We start from the raw sequence: 18382 nt of genomic DNA on the forward strand, positions 1-18382 counted from the left end.
CCAGGCGTTATCCTGTTATTGGAAGTGTATGATTCACCTTCTGAGCAGACAGAAGCTGCACACAAAAGGGGAAGATTTGCTTTCTCCGCTGTGAAAGGCTGCCGCAAGCAGGGGTCCTATTAAGACAGCTGGAAAGTTGCTTCAGCTTGTTACGCTTGTAAGTTTTATTGGTGACTGGTTTTTGATTACACATTTGAATGCTGTGTGTTCCAGGTTGCCGAGTTTTAATTAAAAGGCAATAGTCTCGATGTTAGCTCGCTTTGTTGTCTGCATTATTCAGGCCATAATGCATGCAAGTTGTGGGCTGGGTTTGTCCACTGTGCATCATTTATTTGGGATACATAAGGTTGCACCTTCTAGCACCTGCCCTAAATACAACCGTCACGCTTTTGGAATTGGTTTATTGTGCTTAATTTCTTCCAAGAAGTCCAGTGATCAAATGAATGTGGAGGGAGGGGGGTGTTATCCCTCTGTCCTGTAGCATTTTTTCTCCAATCTAGTTACTTTTCTGGTCATTGGAACAGGAATATTGAGTGCCAGGATCTTCCCATAGTGCCACAGCCTGTCTGTGATGGAGGGTTTTGATCTGGGGCTTTGCTCCTGTACTCAGCAGTTCCCAGTCAGGAAGCTCAAGAGGTATTATCCTGAATTTCCAGCCCTGAATGTATCCCCTGCTTGTTGCTCCCATTCAGAACCACTGGGCAGTTGTCTGGCTCCCTGCCCATTCCAGCCTGGTCAGTGTGGATGTGGGGCTGGGGCTGGGATGCCATGGGACAGCCTTGAGCTCTGCACACACCTTTCCTTAACGGGGCATTGCAGCTACGAGGAGAGAGCTCTGTACCTCGAGGCCATCATCCAGAACCATAAAGAAGTGATGACGTTTGAGGATTTCGCAGCTCAGGTCTTCTCTCCCTCTCCCAGCTACTCCCTCGGTGGAACTGGTGAGTTCTGTGCATTATTCTTCTTCTCTGTAGCCCAAAGAGGCACTTGAGCAGCAGATGTACACCTGTTTTTTGTAGATAAATGCTTGCAAATTTAAGACGACTATTCTTCCCCTGAATCAACTAATGAATATCAAAAGGAATGATGACATTCATTTTAATTTGTTTTGCATCAGAGCTATTCACACTGCTCCTTTCTTCAGCTATCCTGTTAACCTCCAACTCCAGCAAGGTTAATGAACTTTCTCACAGTGATGGGCTCGGGCTCATTCAGGACTCCAGGTTCTTGCTGAGCTGGGAATATGTTGTTCAAAAGTGAGGCCTGAATCGGGGCTCACTTATCAGAAATAGTTCCTCGCAGGGGAAGCTGCTGTTAATGCTAAATGGGGATTATGCTGCTGAGCTACCAGGGTCAGGGATTAATGCACAAGAAGCGCAGGATCGGTGCTGCTGGGGAATCGCGGCGGCGTGCGGGATGCAGGCACCGAGTGCGCTGCGGGCTGCCCTGCAGCACCTGGCCTGGAGCCTCTGCAGCAGGGTTTGTGATGGGGTGTGAGTGTGAGGGGCTGTGTGGTGTCTCTGTGTGTGTGCATGCACATCGGTGCTCATCAGTCATCTGCCTGCTGAGAGGTGACAGCAGCGTGCCCAACTCGGGGAATTTACTCCTCGTGTGCTTTGTGGAGGGTTAGGTTAGTGTGCAGTCACTGTCACTGTCCGGCTGGTTTGATTAAGTTTAAGTGAACCTCTCCTGAAAGGGAGCTTTGGCTCTGAAATGCAAATTTCTAGTGCCTTCACAATGTGTTTTTTTCCAGCATCCAGCATGTATATGGTCACCATGTGCTGGACTCTCTAACAAAGATTCCTTAATCTGTCGTTGACACTGCTAGGGTGACACTGGCACTTTCTCCTCATTCCCTGCTTCTCTTTTGGATTGCTGAATAGATTATTTCCAACCTGTATAAACGTTGCAGGACATCTGCTCTATTTCTCTTTAGCCTGACTTGTTAGCAGGTATCTTCCATCTAGACTGAAACACTGAAGGAAGAAATTAAATTTGCTCACATAAATCACTTAGGAATAAAACCAGCCGTGCAGCATTGTCTGGCGTTGCTGGCTCCAATCCTGGCGTGCTTGGAGCTTTGTGAGGAGATAAGAGGCCTGTGCTGGCCGGGCAGTGGTGGCCAGGAGCAGCAGGCAGAAGGCTTTGGAGATAAGCACTGGCAGGAGGGGGGAGGAAGCCGGGGCCATTTACATAATCGCACCTCCTCGTCCTGGAGAGGCGTCAGGGAACACGGGATGGATCTATTGATCTCTGCTCAACTGGAATACTAAACAACGCTAGGAACGCTTATAACTTAAAGCTTTGATTAATGTTTCCTACATTAAAAAGTAGAACAGCTGTGCATTAAATTCTTTTATACACCCTGCCAAAAGTCTGAGACAAAAAAAATCGCCCATTTCAATAGGAGTGCGGCGCGTGCCCAGGGCTGGTTGTTAGCACTTGAATCGTTTATCTGTCGACGTATCAGCAAATAGAAATGTAGATATAGTGATTTGTTTTTGCTCTGTGCATAGCTGTGATTCATTTTCATGTTGTTCTTAGCACATGGTGTTGTGTCACATGTGGTTTGACAGGGCAGACCCCTCCCCAGCCCCACTTTCTGAAGGATAAGCTGTGTGTGCCAAACACATTTAAACTGTTTCCCAGTAGCTCAGGATTTCAGAACACTGTTAAATCAGGAGTATCCGGGTATGATTTCATTATTTTAATTGCTTTTAAGTGCAAAGCCTCCCCCAGTCAGATCCCAATTTTCAGACTTGTGAACCTCAGAATTAATTTCCTGCTCATGAACTGGAGGCTGGCCATCACTTCTGGTGTCAGAATCTCTGCTTCAGAGAGTCTCCTCACATTACCTGCTGATTCTCCTGCATATTTAGTCAGTGATGAGCAGGGGCAGTGTCAGCTGTGGCCATGGGGATGTGTTTTCCATCAGATGCCCCTCAGCAGTCAGCAGGGAGGCTGGATGCAGTCCCAGCAGCTCCACTGTTCCCCAGCCAGGCCTGCTCCAGGCATAGATCCACCTGTCCTGCACCTGCAGGAATCACCTGTCTGCCACTTAGGAATGCAGGGGGCATTTTTCTATTCTGAAACAGAAAAAAGGAGTCAGGGAGCAGTTAGTAAAAAGAAGCACTTTTCCCTGAAGGAGTGGTCAGGCACTGACACAGGCTGCCCAGGGAGGCACTGGGTTCCCATATCTGGAAGTATCAGGAGATGTCAGGAGATGATCTTGATGATGGTGGTGCTGGGTTGGCCACTGGACTTGTTGATCTCTTCCAGCCTTGATGATTCTGTGGGATGCATGGAGCTGGCACAGGTGGCAGTACAAGCCAGCTGGTACCGCTGACTCTGCTGAGCATGAACTGCTCAGGTAAATTTAAGATTAATTCTCATCTGACCTGTTTCTTGTAATGCCCCTCAGTGCTGCAAATGCATGTGTGCAGCAGAGAGGGTCAGGGAGCAAGGGTGCTGCTTATCCCAGTGCAGTGTTCGCAGCAGTTACCCCAGCACAGGGAGAAATCAAACTCAGCTCTCAGTGACACACTGGGGTCTCGCTGATTATGAGATAATTCTTGGAACTGGATGTTTTTGTGTTTTCTGATGCTGCCCCTGGGGATGCATCCCCAGACTCATGTGGGATGTGGTTTTCCTGCCCTGGCCTAGTCTCCCTGTCACCAGTCTTGCAGGTGCTGCATTTTCTGCAGGAAAATTGTCTAGTTGGTGTCCTTTGCTGTTTTGTGGAGCAGAGCCTTATACTCCCTGTGTGGATTACAGATAGCCCTGATACCTTTAGCCTCACAGGCAGAATGGCCATCCCCAAACTCATGCAGGGGATGTGCAGATTAGGAACAAAAGCTGGGAATACGGCCCTTTGTTGTTAAACTGGTGCATTACATGCTGTATTTTAATTAGGCAGGGTTTGAGAGGCAGCCCAGGAAATCCTCCATAATCCAACACTATTGAATTATTCTCATTCTTTCCCTCTGCAGATTTCTCTCCTTTTAGTGGACGGGCTTTAAGCTGCTGCTCTCGCTCTCTCAGCCAAAACCAGAAATAATTATTCAACAAAATACTTGTGTGTTCTTTAAAAAAATTGGTGAAGCTGAAGTGGGCAGAGCAGCACCTCGACTTCATCTGCCTCAGTGGCTCCTTGGGGCTTTGGTGTGCTTTAGTGTAAGATCAGCAGCCAGAAGCAGGGTGTGAACCTTTGGAAGTGTATTCCAGGAGAACTCTGCAGTCACAGAGGATCCTGTGCGAGGGGTCAGTGTGGCCAGGGCCGGTCCCTGCGTTCCAGGGAACCCCCTAGCGGAGCGCTGCCGCCGCCGGCGCCTCAGGGGTTAATGGGAACGGGCACACTTGACTGCTGAGAGGACTGATCTAATCACTGCCATATCCAAGTGCATCTGTTCACCATGAGGTCATTCTTGTGCATGCTAATGACTTGGAAAATAAAGCACAATGCTCAGCGTTATCAGGGAGGATATAGTGTAAATCTTGGCTTTTTTAGTTGCTAATGGCTAGTGTGGAACGGGCAGAGAAAGCATCTTGGATTCTCCAGCTTAGTGTTTTTAAAGAATCCTTTTCAGTAGATCATCAGAAGAGCTGTGCTGGAAAACTTGGACATGTGGTATCTGTTGATAAATGGATTCTTAAATGAATATTATGGCATTGCCCAAGCGCAACACTTGAGTCGAGGAACTATTGAGGTTTTCAGCATTCCCTGGTTTTAAAGCCCCGGGAGCTGTGCCTGCTGATTTACATAAAACCGAGATTTTGCAGCCTTTTTGTTGCAAAGGTGACACATGCTTTCCTTTTGTCTCTGGACTTTTGCATGCATAAAGTTCTTGTAGAAAATATTTGAATGTACAGCAAACAAGATCTGGCTTATTTTAAACCACTTTTTGTTCAGTGCTGAGCTTTATCTTTCCTACTTTAAAGCAAAAGGATTATTTGAATTGGACATGCAGATTTAAAATAGATTTTTGACAGAAACAAAACCAAACCCAGAGAGTAATTCTTGTTTTAAACAGGACTGATGCTTTTAGTAACAGTAATTGAGCTAAGGATTCATTTTGCTTTAATTTGGTTTTTCTGGGTTTTTTTTTACTACTTTGGGGTTTTTGTTATTTTGTCTTTTTCCTTGAAGCTCTGTAAGTGTTTTGTCAGATCTGTGTCCATGTCCTGTGTGTGTGTGTGTATATATATATATATACATATACACATATATACATAGATATGTAGGATTTTTGCCCGTTTTCCTGGGAATTTTAAAAACATACACATCTGAAACTGAGTAGCTGTGCCATGGTATCAGAGCACGTGCAGTGTGTGCCAGTGGTTGGGTTTAACCCGTGCGTCAGCCTTGCCTGAAACGGAACAATTTGTTCCTGATATATGGGATTTAGGAAATTCCTGACTGTCCTGGTTACTGGCAGAACAGGGAATGGCTGCTAGCATGGAGCATGGCTGAGGTGGGACACTGTGCAGCGTTGGTGCCACCATGGTGGTGCAGGTTGTCCAGGCAGTGAACAAAGAGGAAAAGCTGAGGGAAGTGGAGCAGAGGAGCCAGGACAGTTATCACAAGAGGCAGGACTCAAGGGCTTTCTCTTGTTCCTCCTTTCCTGTGAGGACCATTCAGGATGAGGCACAGAGACCTCTCCATCTGTTCAGTCCAGGTAGTTCCTCATCCTCAGCCGACTGGAGCCTGCCACGGCCGGGCTGCCCTTGGGAAGTTCCTGCAGTGCACCGGCAGAGGTGGGAGCTGCTCCCTGCCTGTGTGCTCTTGCTTATCAGTGCTCTCCCATCATTTTCCTGCCTTAGTGTCCCTGTGAGGGTCAGGCATGTTCTGGCATTAAGCAGGGCAGGGTCACAGGTGCCACAAAGTGCTGGGGCAGCAGCTCTGCCCCCTCCGGCTCCCAGGCTGATTGATGCAGGGTATGCCCAGGAGCCCCGATCCTGCAGAGCCCCAAGGAAGTGGCTGCCTGCCCGGTGTGCTGGGGCTGTCCCTTGTGCCCCCACTGAGGGTGGACAGTCTGAACTTGTCCCCCGAGGCTGGGCAGGTGCTGGGCCTGCTTCCCCCTCCAGCCTGATGCTCCCCTCGGGATCTCCAACAGTGCAGGGGGGTGTGAGAGCCACATCAGGGTTCTCAGCCTGGCCCCCTGCCTTTCCCATGGAATTAATTGGCTCACAGGGTGCTCCCCCAGCTAGGCTCTCCAGGAGAGGAGGTGCTGAGGGAGGGTTTATCCCAGCAATCAGGGCTGGGATGGGCAGAAATATGAGCTTGATGGGCCATCTCTTCTGCCCAGTGACAGCTCCAGCTGCTAGAGCTGTCAGCTCGCAGAAAGCTCCAGGCAATGTGGCCCCTTTGCATTTTCCCTCTGCACTGAGGGGCTGGCAGAGACCTGCAGCAGAGGCAGAGCAGAAATGGGGCAGAGCTGTCCTGCAGGGCTTGGGCTGCCCCACCTGTGACACCCACATAGCCCCCAGCACTTGGGGTCCCCCTGCCTGAGGCTGAGCCTTGCAAAACTAATCAGCAGCTGCTCCAACTTGAGAGTCATTAAACTTCAATGTGTACATTTCAGGCTTATTTCTGAGGTGCTCAAACCCTGGAGGCCCACAGTGGTGCCAGGCACTCCCACCTGAGCTGGGAGCTGTTTTAAGGCCCATTCTGCCCCAGTTATTAACTTGTAGTGTCAGATTCTCTTTACTGTGTCACTTACAGCTTTCCAGGGCACTGGAGGAAGTGTGTGGCTTTAACCCAGTTTCAATTATCCATGGGTTTTTCTACACAGGCTCAGGATGCTGCTTACAGTGTGCTTGAAGCCTGTCTTTGGGAGTTGGAAGCAGGAATACTGTGCAGAGTTATGACAACGATTCTCTCTGGAATTTTATTACCTTTGCATTTACTAGGAAGGAAAACAAAGATTTCCACAGACCTGTCCTGGCTGAAAGGTTAATAGGGGATTGGAACAGTTCACAGCCCATGTGAAAACTTCATGGTTCTTCTCAAGTACCAATCTTCAGCATCCTTACAGGTTATGCTCTTACCCACCCTTGCTTTCAGGGGTGTTCAGCTGCTTCATGAGCAATGGCTAAAATGCCATTCCTAGAGCACATGCCCTGGGGAAGGAACCAGGTTTATTTTATGGACTGGATTTAAGATGCAATACACCATCTCTCTCTGGCTTCCTGCAAGGTAACCTTGCATTTAAAGTGCCATCATCTATATTTTAATTCTGTTTTTAATCCCTCCTGTAAGAAATGAATTTTAAAAGCTTAATGCTCTCTAAGCAGCATCACCTGTGAGAGGCCCTCCACTGTGTGTGCGTGTGTGCCTTAGTGCAGGTGTGTGACTGCTCATGGACAGGTTTTATGCATTCAAGGACTTCTCTTCTGACACCAGGATGGCTACACTGCTCAATTCCTGGAGTTTTAACCTGGCTATAGTGTCGCAGATATCTAGGTCTCCATGAAGCCTCAAATTTTAGTCAGTTTTAAATGGTGTGACCAGCAACAATGCTGGATGTGGAGCTGAGGCATGAAGGAGCTGCATGCCACCATCCCACAGCAGCACGTTTGACAGAAGCACAATGAATATTCATTCCAATTTTTGCCAACATTCCCTCCTTGGTTATTTAATTCTCAGACCCCAGAAGAAAGTGCATGGGTGTGTGTTTCTGCAGATCCCTGAGAGGAGCTCCCCTTCCTGCCTTTAATGGGGTGTGCTGTGTCAGGTTGATGCAACCACAGCAGTCACGGGGTGCTGGTCCTGCACTGACATGGTTTTATTCTCTCCCTTTGGTCCTGCACTGACATGGTTTTATTCTCTCCCTTTGGTCCTGCACTGACATGGTTTTATTCTCTCCCTTTGGTCCTGCACTGACATGGTTTTGTTCCCCCATTCTGGTCCTGCACTGATGTGGTTTTGTTCTCTCCCTTTAGATTAGCGTGTTAATGCTCTCGGTACAGTAACATCCACAGGTAAGAGCGACGCTTCCCGCAGGCCCCTCTGCTGTGGTTCATCAAGAACACTCTCCTTGCCTTCCTCCTCCCTTGCTGCCTCTGCTCCATGCTCAGCTCTATCTCCTGTGCTCCATGCTCAGCTCACACCTCCTCTGCTCAGCCTCCCACGCTCTGTGTTCACCTCGTACCTCCCAAACTCCGCATGCAGTTCTGCCTCCTGCGCTCCTCACGTGGTTCTGCCTCTAGGGTGCAGTTCTGCCTCCTACAAACACCACAGTAATGCCTCCTGTACATTAATGTCCACAATATGTGTACAGTAATGCCATCTCATGATCTGTGAACAGTACAAACTCTCTATGTGCCAGGTAATGCCTCCCATGATCCACACAGGGTAATACGTCCCACGATATGTGCCTGGTAATTATTTTTTACTTCTAAGCTGTTTCAGCTTGTCCATTTGGAGAAAACTATTATTTTGACCATCTGCCATTCTGCCTCACTGCAGGAATGTCAAGCACAACACCTCCCTCGAAGCCCTTCCCTCCCCCACGCTTTTCTCCCCAGCCAATAGCACCACAGGTTTTGTTTTAATCCAAAGTTGACAGCTCTCCATTTTTCACAGAAAATGCCTTTACAGGCTAAGTCACACTTTCCACCTTTTTAAAATGTGCCATTTCCCCTCAGTCAGTTTTCTCAAAGAACCAATCTGGTAAGTAAGGGCTGTCTTTGAGATGCAAACGCAGGGCTGCAGGCAGGCTGAGGGGGTTCACACTTCGGGCTGTGCTGCTGCTGTTCCACTCCTGCTTTCAGTCACTCAAGCACCCAGAGCTGCTCAAGCACCAGCACAGGTTACACCTCACCCTGGAAGTGCAGCCCAGAGCCAGGGTGAGTCTTTGTCCTCAGGCAGCAGCTGAGGGCTCATCCTGCTGCCACACTGACCTGTGGCCATGGCCCCACCTGTCCTGCAAGCACAGTGCCCTGCTCACCAGTACCCGAGGGCCAGCTCAGCCAAGGCCCTGCTGCATTTTGGGGCATTTTCTACACGTTTGAGATTTACCTGGGCTAGGAAGTTGGAAGGGAGGAATGAAGAGCTGTGGCCTGTCCAGGCACAGCTGAGAATGGAGTCAGTTGCTGCACTGGAAGTGGGTCTGTGCTTCAAAACACAGCCATCCCTCGAGGAGGTTCAGAAGGGATGCCAAAGGTGCCAGCCTTCAGAGAAGGTTCAGAACATTCCTGTGCTCTCCCTGCCTGGTTCCAAGGCTGTTCCTCCCTCCTACCTGTAATAAAAAACTTGTGTTTACACTTTGGGACAGAATTGCCGGTTTAAAAAATACTGTTTCCTTAGGGAGCTGATGAAACACTCTCCCTGGGAAATGCCTTGGGACAGGTCTAGCCCTCAGGAGCAGGGCAGGGTGTGTCCCTCACAGAAGCTGCACCTGGATTTGGTCATTAGTGCCTAATTTAATGACCATGTGCTCACCTGTTCCCCCTCAGCCAGCCTGGCCTCCAGGGAATAACCAACAGGTGATTCCACTCAACAACAAAGCATAACCCCCCATACCCACAGCCCAAGACTCTTTCCCAGTGGTGACCATGAGCACCAGTAACAAGGGTACCTGTTATGTAGTGGAAGAAATTGTGATTCTCTAGAATTTTTCCAAAGGTTAAGGCACCTTCCAGGGAGAATTCTGTGCCAGCCCTCATGCTGGGAATGCTTGTTTCCAGCTCTCTGTAACAGTCCAAACACACAAGAACAGTTTAATGACACACAGCAATAAACAGTTTTGTATCACCCACACAGAACTATTTTATGTTGGAGCTTCAACTGTGGAGGATTGGAGCTTCCCACCTCCTTCCCATGGGGCTGTTTGGGCCCTGAGAGCCACTGGGGGCTGAGCAGACCAAAAGGGGGTGATGCTGGGGGGCTCAGTGCTCACCTGAACACTCCATGGCTTCTCAGGGCTCCTCACTTCTGGGAGGAGCAATCTGGCAAAGAGAAATCCCTGCTTTCTCTGGGAAGCGCAGTAGGGCAGTTCTTCAGCTGCCTACAGCAAATTCCTCCTCTGGAGGTCAAGTTCACCTGAGTGATCCCAGGGGAGGGGCTGAGCTGTGCCACACAGTTATTCTGAGGACACAGCTGGTTTTCCTGACTGGGTTTTCCTTGCCTGCTCTGTTTTCCAGGCTGCCTCACCACAAGTGCAAGCGCCGACCTCGCTGACACCGCTGGCGTCGAGCTGGTGGAGCTGCCCCTGCTGCCACATGCCTCCAGGAGCAGGGTCTCTGGGAAGCTCTGCCAGCACCCTCAGCAAGGTGTCCACCTGAGGTGTCCACCTGAGACCCTGGATAACAGAGCTGTGGCTGGAGCAGCCCACAGCACCCGAGCACAGATCAGAACGGTCTGGGTGAATACGTCTTGAAGGGGCTGGGTGAGGGGTTTGCTCTGTGAAATGGCCCTTCCCCAGTCTGGTCAGACATGGCTGGGGACTGGATGTCACCTGTGTCACCATCACCACTGCACTGGCACCAGGTGAGCAAGGGCCCCAAGCCCCTGGGTGCAGGTGCTGCAGCCAGAGGTGAACCAGCACTGAAAGTAGTTATTTAATGTACCCTTAGAGCATTGCTTTAGTCATTCCAGGCAGCACTTACCTGTGCATCAGGGAATTTCTTCTAAAAAGAGGCTTTCCTGTGACTGGCCAGGTAGCAGATGTTCCCTGCTGGAGCACAGGTGGATGAGGGAGGAGCTCTCCAGTTGGTGCTGTCCCACTGTGGGAGTGCCATGGCCTTTCTGTGCTGTGTGCAATGGCTGTGCACTGGAACTGCTCCCTAGAGAAACAAAAATAAGCAAATCCCTTTTAGAAGAACAAAAGCCACACTCCTGCCATGACCCTTTCCCAGCACAGTGTGAACAAGTGGGTAACCTCCTCACCTTGTCCCAGCAGGCTGTGACTTGTCTCCAGCCAGAGTACAGCACAGCTGAAGGCTTCTGAAGACTCTGTGTGCCCTCCTGGCACCTGCTGTAGTGAGCAGAGCTCCTGTTGGCAGTAGCTGATCTGTTTGGGTTTACACATTTCGTAGGCTGATGGGGTGAAAATTGTTATAGTAAATCCCAGGTATTTTAAAGCAGCAGAAATCTGAGATGCAGCAGCCCCAGAGCCCTGTCCTGCTGCTGCTTGGTTGCTCCTGGGCACACACACACACACACACGCATCTCCCAGCAGAATGGGAGCTGCTTTAAGCAAAGGGATTGCATTTTTGGGAAATGTGCCGTTGGGCCCCCATCTGTTTTTGCACTTACACTTGGTGTTACAGCCATCTGTCTGTCTGACCGTCTGAGTGCCAGCACCTGGCCAGAGGCCACCCTGTGCCTGTGGGGCACATTCCAGCCATGGCCAGTGATGCCAGTGTGCTCTGTGCCCAAGGGGCAGCAGCTCAGCCTCAGTGCCCGACAGGAACTCACCTGGTGCAGCTGCTGGAAGGAGCCTCTGTCACTGAGGGCTTGGACAATTGGCTTGATTTTCTGCCTCAACCCACAGTTGGGTTTTGCTTTCTGTTGATTTTCTGTCAGTGAAGGAACCTAGAAAATAAAACATGTATTTTAATTTATTTTACATTCAGGGCCGGACAGGCAAGGCTGTCTGGCACTTAGTTGTCTAATAGCTGGTCTGAAACAATTTCAAAGGCATCCTTCTGAGTAAGGAGCCCTTTCTCCTTAGAGCAATATGTACCTCTAATTCAGGGAAGAATTAAGACATCAATGAAAATCATGTTTTCCTGATGTCAAAAAACTGTTAATTTGTACAAACTCCACTGTGGTTTTGCACCCTGAACTGGATGACAAAGCCACTCTGTTCCCCATCACAAAGTGAATAAATCTTTGCTCACAATAAAATTCTCCCCAGAGCAATAAAAGGCAGTACCTGTGTGGTGTGTGGCGGCGGTGGGAGCTGCTGGGGCTGGAACTCGACGACACTGGTGGTGCTGCAGGTGCCATGGGTGTGCAGGCTGGCTCACAGGGACAGGGACAGTCCCTGCTGGACGTGGTTCTGTCCCTCTCTGCAGGAACAGCTGCCAGGTGTGCAGCAGGCAGTGGTGCTCCCAGACTGGAGTGCTCTTGAGGAGTTCTCACCATGCTGCGACTGGCACAGGGGCACCCACGCTCATGCCCTGCGGGTCCCACGTGGCAGCAGTGCCCTCTGCCACCCTGCAGGGTGGCACCTCCTGCCAGCCCAGCCCTGCCCACGGTGCCAGGCACAGAGAGACTTTTGGGGCCTCCAGAAGCCACTGTCCATAGCCTGCTTCCCTGCAATGTCTCACGACCCAACCACCCACGTTAAAAACAAGAGGTTTTTAGTGGTGTACTCGACACCTTAAGCAAATGCAGGGGGCTGCACTCAGCCATAACAATGTCTGAAAAGACAAAGAAAGTTCCCTTCCTCTGCTGAAGAGCCACAGCAAAGTCCTCTGCTAAATTGCTTTCAGGTGCTCAAAGCAGAAATGGAGAGTGAATCCAGCTAGCCCCAGATAAAGCTCCCTTTGCAGAATTAACTGCACACACTAACAAGCTGTAGGGAACCCAGCTCCCACCTACCTGTCCCAAGGAGGATCCCAGGCCCAGCACCACCACCCTTGGAGTGGAGAGGAGGCTGGGGCTGCTGTGTGCACTCAGGGGCTGTGCTGGCACCCTGGCAGCAGGCAGAGCAGGGCAGGCTCTGGCTGGAGGGCATGTGGCTCTGCACAGCCTGGCACTGGCACCCACAGGGGCTGGGGGCACTGGGGACACAGGCAGGACACTGCCACAGCCTGGCACTGGCACCCACAGGGGCTGGGGCACTGGGGACACAGGCAGGACACTGCCACAGCCTGGCACTGGCACCCACAGGGGCTGGGGCACTGGGGACACAGGCAGGACACTGCCACAGCCAAGGGGCTGCAGCAGCACTGGCAGAGCCAGCCCAGCATGGGGCAGGAACTTGGGCCCAAGGCACCCCCAGCTCTGCACCAATGGCAGCAGCTGCAAAAATGGCATTAAAAATGAATTAAATTTTATATATATATATATATATATATATATATATATATATATATATATATATATATATATATATATATATATATATATATATATATATATATATATATATATATATATATATATATATATATAAATTAATTAATTAAAAGACTAGTTTATACTTACCATGGAGTCTATGAATGGATGGTGTTGGAAAGGAACTTAAAGCTCATCTCATTCCACCCTTACCATGGGCAGGGACACTTCCCACTGTCCCAGGTTGCTTCAAGCCCTGTCCAACCTGCCTTGGACACTTCCAGGGATCCAGGGGCAGCCACAGCTTCTCTGTGCACCCTGTGCCAGGGCCTGCCCACCCTCACAGCCAAGAATTTACTCTCAATATCCCCTCTAGTTACACCTTCCTGCAGCTTTAGAAGGATGCCTAACATTTTTTACAAACATTTGTATAGGTATTATCTTATTCCTACACCTATTAATATGCTCTCTTTAACTATAGAAAATATATTAGGGATCTCATCCTATGTTCTATCTATTGTATGCTACAGTATTTCAAAATATATATCTAATATTTGATGTTATGCATGTCTATATGTTTCTATTAGCTAGAGTATATATTATAGGTATTATATACACACAGATACAATATTATTACATTAAGAAAAATATGCAATCTGTGATCTATAGGTATAATACAAGATATATATATATAATGTGATATGCATTATATATTATACAATGTATTATATAATATATGCACTGGATGCATATATAATATAAAATATAATAATAATAATAATAATAATAATAATAATAATAATAATAATAATAATAATAATAATAATAATAATAATAATAATAATAATAAAACTTATTAATATATTCTATAAATATTGAATATAAAGGTAATAAATAATTTTAGGGAAAAAATGGTTATAAGTTACATAAATACAAAATATTACCTTTACATTATACATGTATATCTACATATGCACACATCCCTGGGATATATTTCAGCTATATGAACATATAATGACAAAAACTATAACATTACTTTGCCAACTGTAATACTGTGTGTAAATACATGCAGTATACTTTTCTTTAAAATGTATATAAGAAAATCATATAAATCATATCAGCAATGTATGGATTCTATATAACATGATATAATGAAGATGTAATATTTAGCACATTTATGATGTGCACCATGGAGTATTCAGTGCACTACAGAGATAAAATAACATTTATTCAGACCATGACTCTCATGTATGTATAGTGGATATGCCAGGTGTGCACACCTACACTCTGTCCTGCACAGCACACAAATCCTGGCTGCAGAGCTGACAAAACCTCCTGTCAGACAAGATTGTTTAATTACATCAACATTGGTACTGTATCAGTAATTATGTATAATGCATAGATGACATTATGTAAATAATACATTTAATATGCATTGTCTAAGTGGCAATATATAACAGACATATATTAGTATCCATTGTATAATATAATATGCTTTTATATAATACATGTAATAGAATATTACATTTATACATAGTGTAATATATTATTACATGTAATATATTATTACATTACCTACAAATTACCTATTATTATTACCTGTGTTATTACCTACATATTCTGAAGTTTACTTATATAAATCATTTATATTGAATATACTGCTATAAAAAGAATATATTTTTAACATTTATTTTATCACAGAATCCTAGAATAGTTTGGGTTGGAAGGGCACAATAAAGCTCATCTGATTCCACCCTTACCATGGGCAGGGACACCTTCCACTATCCCAGGTTCTCCAAGCCCCATCCAACCTGGCCTTGGACACTTCCAAGGATCCAGGGGCAAATGCAAAATATAATTTATTCTATGTAATAAATTCTGATTTTCTTCTGTGTGTGTGTAACTAAACCAAAACGTCCCAACTCAGACACCCTCAACTGTATATCATTTTCCTCACATTTGTCATTGGACTGATAATTCACTATAGGTAATTTCCCCCTAAAAAACTGTAGAAATGAGCCAGTAAAAACACCATGGTCCCATACCCTGAGAAAGCAGAACCTGATTTAACCTGCAGCTGAACCATGCTCCTTTGCTCTGGTTAAATCCTCCGTGTCACTCACCTTCCCCATTCCCTAAGGAAGGCTGAAAGCCTCAGCAGAGCCGTACAGCACAAGAGCCAGGCAGGAACAGGCCGGGCCGGGCATGCCCTCGCCTTCAGAGCTGCGAGGGGGCTTTATTAGAGCTTAAAAACAGTGGATCTTTTTAAAGAGGAACAGGTGGTTTAGCTGGGCCTGGCTGCTGCAAATAATGTCCCAATTACCGTGTCCTAGGAGGGCTCCTGTGCCGGTGTGGGGCTCCGGCCGCTGCCACTGTGCCCATCTTTGTCCAGCTTCAGTCCCTGGCTGCCTGCTGAGGAGAGAACAGCACGGTCACATCAGCACTGGGGGCAGCCCAGCACGTGGATCCGATGGCACAGCTAAGAACCAAGCCTGGCGGTGTCCAGTGTGGACAGCCCACACTTGGCATGTCCCATCTCAACGATTAATGTTGCCAGAGGCAGATCTTTGTATGTGGACTGTAAATGACATTTTATTTAAATCATTTATAGCCCCCAATGAGGCTTCTTACCTGCACGGAAGGATCTGAGGTGTTTAATGCCATTTGCAAGGATGCACCTGCAAACCCAGATCCTTCACCGAGGGGAGATGCCTGGGTGCTTCAGGGAACTGCTGACCCAGCCTAAAATACTCACCACAACCCAGCACTTCTGACCTGGGAGCAATGGGCAGGAGGTGCGTTGGCACCGACACCACAGCACCCTGCAGCACCCTGCAGGCATGGCACACCCCAGAGAAACACCTGTGACTCCATGAGCCATTTCCCAGCTCATCAACAGCAACACCTTTTTTCAAACAGGCTTGTGTTGCGCGAGGAAGAGTGAAACCCAAGGCAAAAGCCAATGTTTGTCCTGTTTCCAGGCTTGCCCCAATCCCATGGCTACCTCCCAGCTGCCCACCCCAGAAACAGACCAGGAGGTGCTGGGCAGGGCCCCCCAAAACCCTGAGCTGTGTTTCCAAGTGAGTGCATCCAGCAAGGCAGCTGACAGATGCCTTACTGCACTGATGGCTACGAGGGACAGTGGTGTTGGTACCAAAACCTGTAAAAACCTTCCCTGGGGACAAGCATCCTCCAGAGAGTCTTCCCCTGTGGGCAGGAGCAAAAGCAGGGCAAGAGCAGCTTGCCCCAGGTCCCCAGCACCTCTGAGCCCCTGGGGCAGGGATGGTGTCCATGCTGTATTTTCAGGACCCTGCAGGTTCCTCTATCCAATCTCCCTTTCCCTGTGCTCACAACACTCGGTCCCACACCACACATTTGGCTCTCAGTGTGCTCAGAGAGGAGGAAAGCTCCAGCACAGCAGGCAAACCCCTCTGCCTGAATGCACAGAGCATGAGCAACCTCTGCGCCAGCTGCCTCCACTGCGTCATATTTGGGGCAGGATCAGTGTTTTCCATGGTGCCCAGACCTGTTCCTGCTGGATGCACTGAGAGCCATCAGCAGTTGATTTGTTAGCTGACGGCAGGAGGCTTTGTTTGCGCAGCGCTGGCCGGCCGTGCTGCCAGGTGGCCGGGACGTGGCACCCAGCAGGCAACACCTGCATTCCCAGGGTCTGCACTGAGAGCACTCTGGGCTCAGACACACTGCTCGGCCCCTGGGACAGCCACCCAGCCACAGTGGCCTTGGAACTTCACAGACACACAGCAGGAGAGAGGCCCAGTGCTGGGGGCCTGGGCAGTGGGACAGGGCAAGGCAGGAACTGCTGAGGAGCAAAGACAGATCCATCCCCAAAACACAGCCCAAAGGATACTGGTGTGAGTGGGAGGCTTTGTAACCTGTCATCGAGGTACAATGCCCTTCACTGCCAGGTGGCATGAGATGCAAAACAGAACGCTGATGGCTCCCTGCAAAACCCCTTGGGTTGGGGCTCACCTTCACCAGGAACCTCTCCAGAAACTCCTCAGGCCATCGGGGCTCACCCTCACCAGGAACCTCTCCAGAAACTCCTCAGGCTATCGGGGCTCACCTTCACCAGGAACCTCTCCAGAAACCCCTCAGGCCATCAGGGCTCACCCACACCAGGAACCTCTCCAGAAACCCCTTGGGCAGTCAGGGCTCGGCCTCACAAGGACCCAGCGGTGCAGATGAGGGGAGAAAGGCTGCAGACACAAAGCACAGCAGCTCTGTCCAGGTTGCTGCAGATGTCAAAAGGTAATTCCATCCCTTTTACAGGATGTTTGTGAACAGAGCCATTTCCAGCATACTTCACTGTCACCTCTCCTTACTCCTCCCTAACACAGGAGTCTCCACTAATCACCCTTTCTGCTCAGCAGGAGATGAAACACATCAGTGCCATAGGTTACATACACAGTTCAAAAAACCTGGGGAATTCTGGCCCTCAGAAATTTCAGCTGATTCTTATCAGGAGAGACGTGGATTTATCTGACTATCAGGAAATGGACAGCAGTATGAAGCTGTTGTTTTGGAGCCTGCTGCTGCCACAGGGATTGAGCACAGATTTCAGCAGGGACACTGCTGTGACAGTGTGGATGCAGCCATTAGGCTTCTCTGGAGGAAGTGCTGGGCATGGTCAGGAAATGGTGTCCAGTGGCCTGAGAGGACAGCCATGTGTGCTGGCAAAGTCCCCTCGGGGAGCAGAGAGCCCGCTCCACGGACAGCTGCAGCACCGTCTGCAGCAGCCCAGGATCTGGGGCTTTCCAAGGCCAGGGACGCCAGGAGAGGCAAAGCTGCACCTCTTGCCAGGCAGGCTTTGCTGCCTGCATCTCCCTGGCTGAGCTCTTTTACAGTGTATTGATTTACAGCTAAAACCACAGCATTGCCTAGGTCTGAAGTCAGCCCTGGTACTACCGAGTCGGTTTCCTAGGAGCATACCCATACACTGGTACTGTTCAAGAAAACCCCAAAAACCAACCAAAAAATCCCCAAAACCCCAAACAAATATTTCTCTAGAAAGATGCTCTTTCTCCACAAGCTTTGCTTTATCACAAAATACTCAGCCTGTTCTGGGAAACTTTCCTCCAGGAAGCTCCACCACCTGCCTTTCCCACAGTGAATCAGGGTTAGGAGTCTTTAGGGGAGAGAGGATGGCAGGAACAGGCTGGAAACCTCTTCCAGGGAGCCAAAGCCTCAAAGCATTGCAGCCTCTATGCCCACACCAAGCCCTCACAGCCCTCTGGCCCTTCACACAGCAGTTTGGGAGCAGGGATTTGCTCCTGGGGCTGCCAAGCAGATTTGCATGCTGTGAAGTTCACACTGTACCTGCTCCTGCTGGCAAAGGGGGAGATCCTATAGGTG

The 18382-nt window shown here is 48.8% G+C and overlaps 2 protein-coding genes and 1 long non-coding RNA gene across 3 annotated transcripts in view; 1 reads left to right on the plus strand and 2 right to left on the minus strand.

Annotated features, from left to right (window-relative positions):
* The window catches only part of RALGAPA2 (Ral GTPase activating protein catalytic subunit alpha 2), a 94468-nt gene extending 82597 nt beyond the window's left edge, over nucleotides 1–11871 (plus strand). The window contains exons 39-41 of the mRNA XM_059468142.1: nucleotides 820–941; nucleotides 7942–7980; nucleotides 10144–11871. Coding sequence (XP_059324125.1) covers nucleotides 820–941; nucleotides 7942–7946 — 127 coding nt within the window. The 3' untranslated portion in view covers nucleotides 7947–7980; nucleotides 10144–11871. The remainder of the gene's footprint in view (nucleotides 1–819; nucleotides 942–7941; nucleotides 7981–10143) is intronic.
* LOC132070930 (uncharacterized) lies at nucleotides 2918–9662 on the minus strand. Its single transcript, XR_009418049.1, has 3 exons — nucleotides 9579–9662; nucleotides 9020–9239; nucleotides 2918–3086 (listed from the first exon to the last, which is right to left on the minus strand). It is a non-coding gene; the product is annotated as an uncharacterized LOC132070930 (long non-coding RNA).
* Nucleotides 11872–15206: 3335 nt separating the features above from the next.
* Nucleotides 15207–18382, minus strand: part of CFAP61 (cilia and flagella associated protein 61) — an 86380-nt gene continuing 83204 nt past the window's right edge. Inside the window, exon 26 of the mRNA XM_059468688.1 lies at nucleotides 15207–15421. Within this exon, the coding sequence (XP_059324671.1) occupies nucleotides 15339–15421 (83 nt within the window). The 3' untranslated portion in view covers nucleotides 15207–15338. The remainder of the gene's footprint in view (nucleotides 15422–18382) is intronic.

Source organism: Ammospiza nelsoni, chromosome 3 (assembly GCF_027579445.1).
Source record: "Ammospiza nelsoni isolate bAmmNel1 chromosome 3, bAmmNel1.pri, whole genome shotgun sequence".
NCBI lineage: Eukaryota > Metazoa > Chordata > Aves > Passeriformes > Passerellidae > Ammospiza > Ammospiza nelsoni.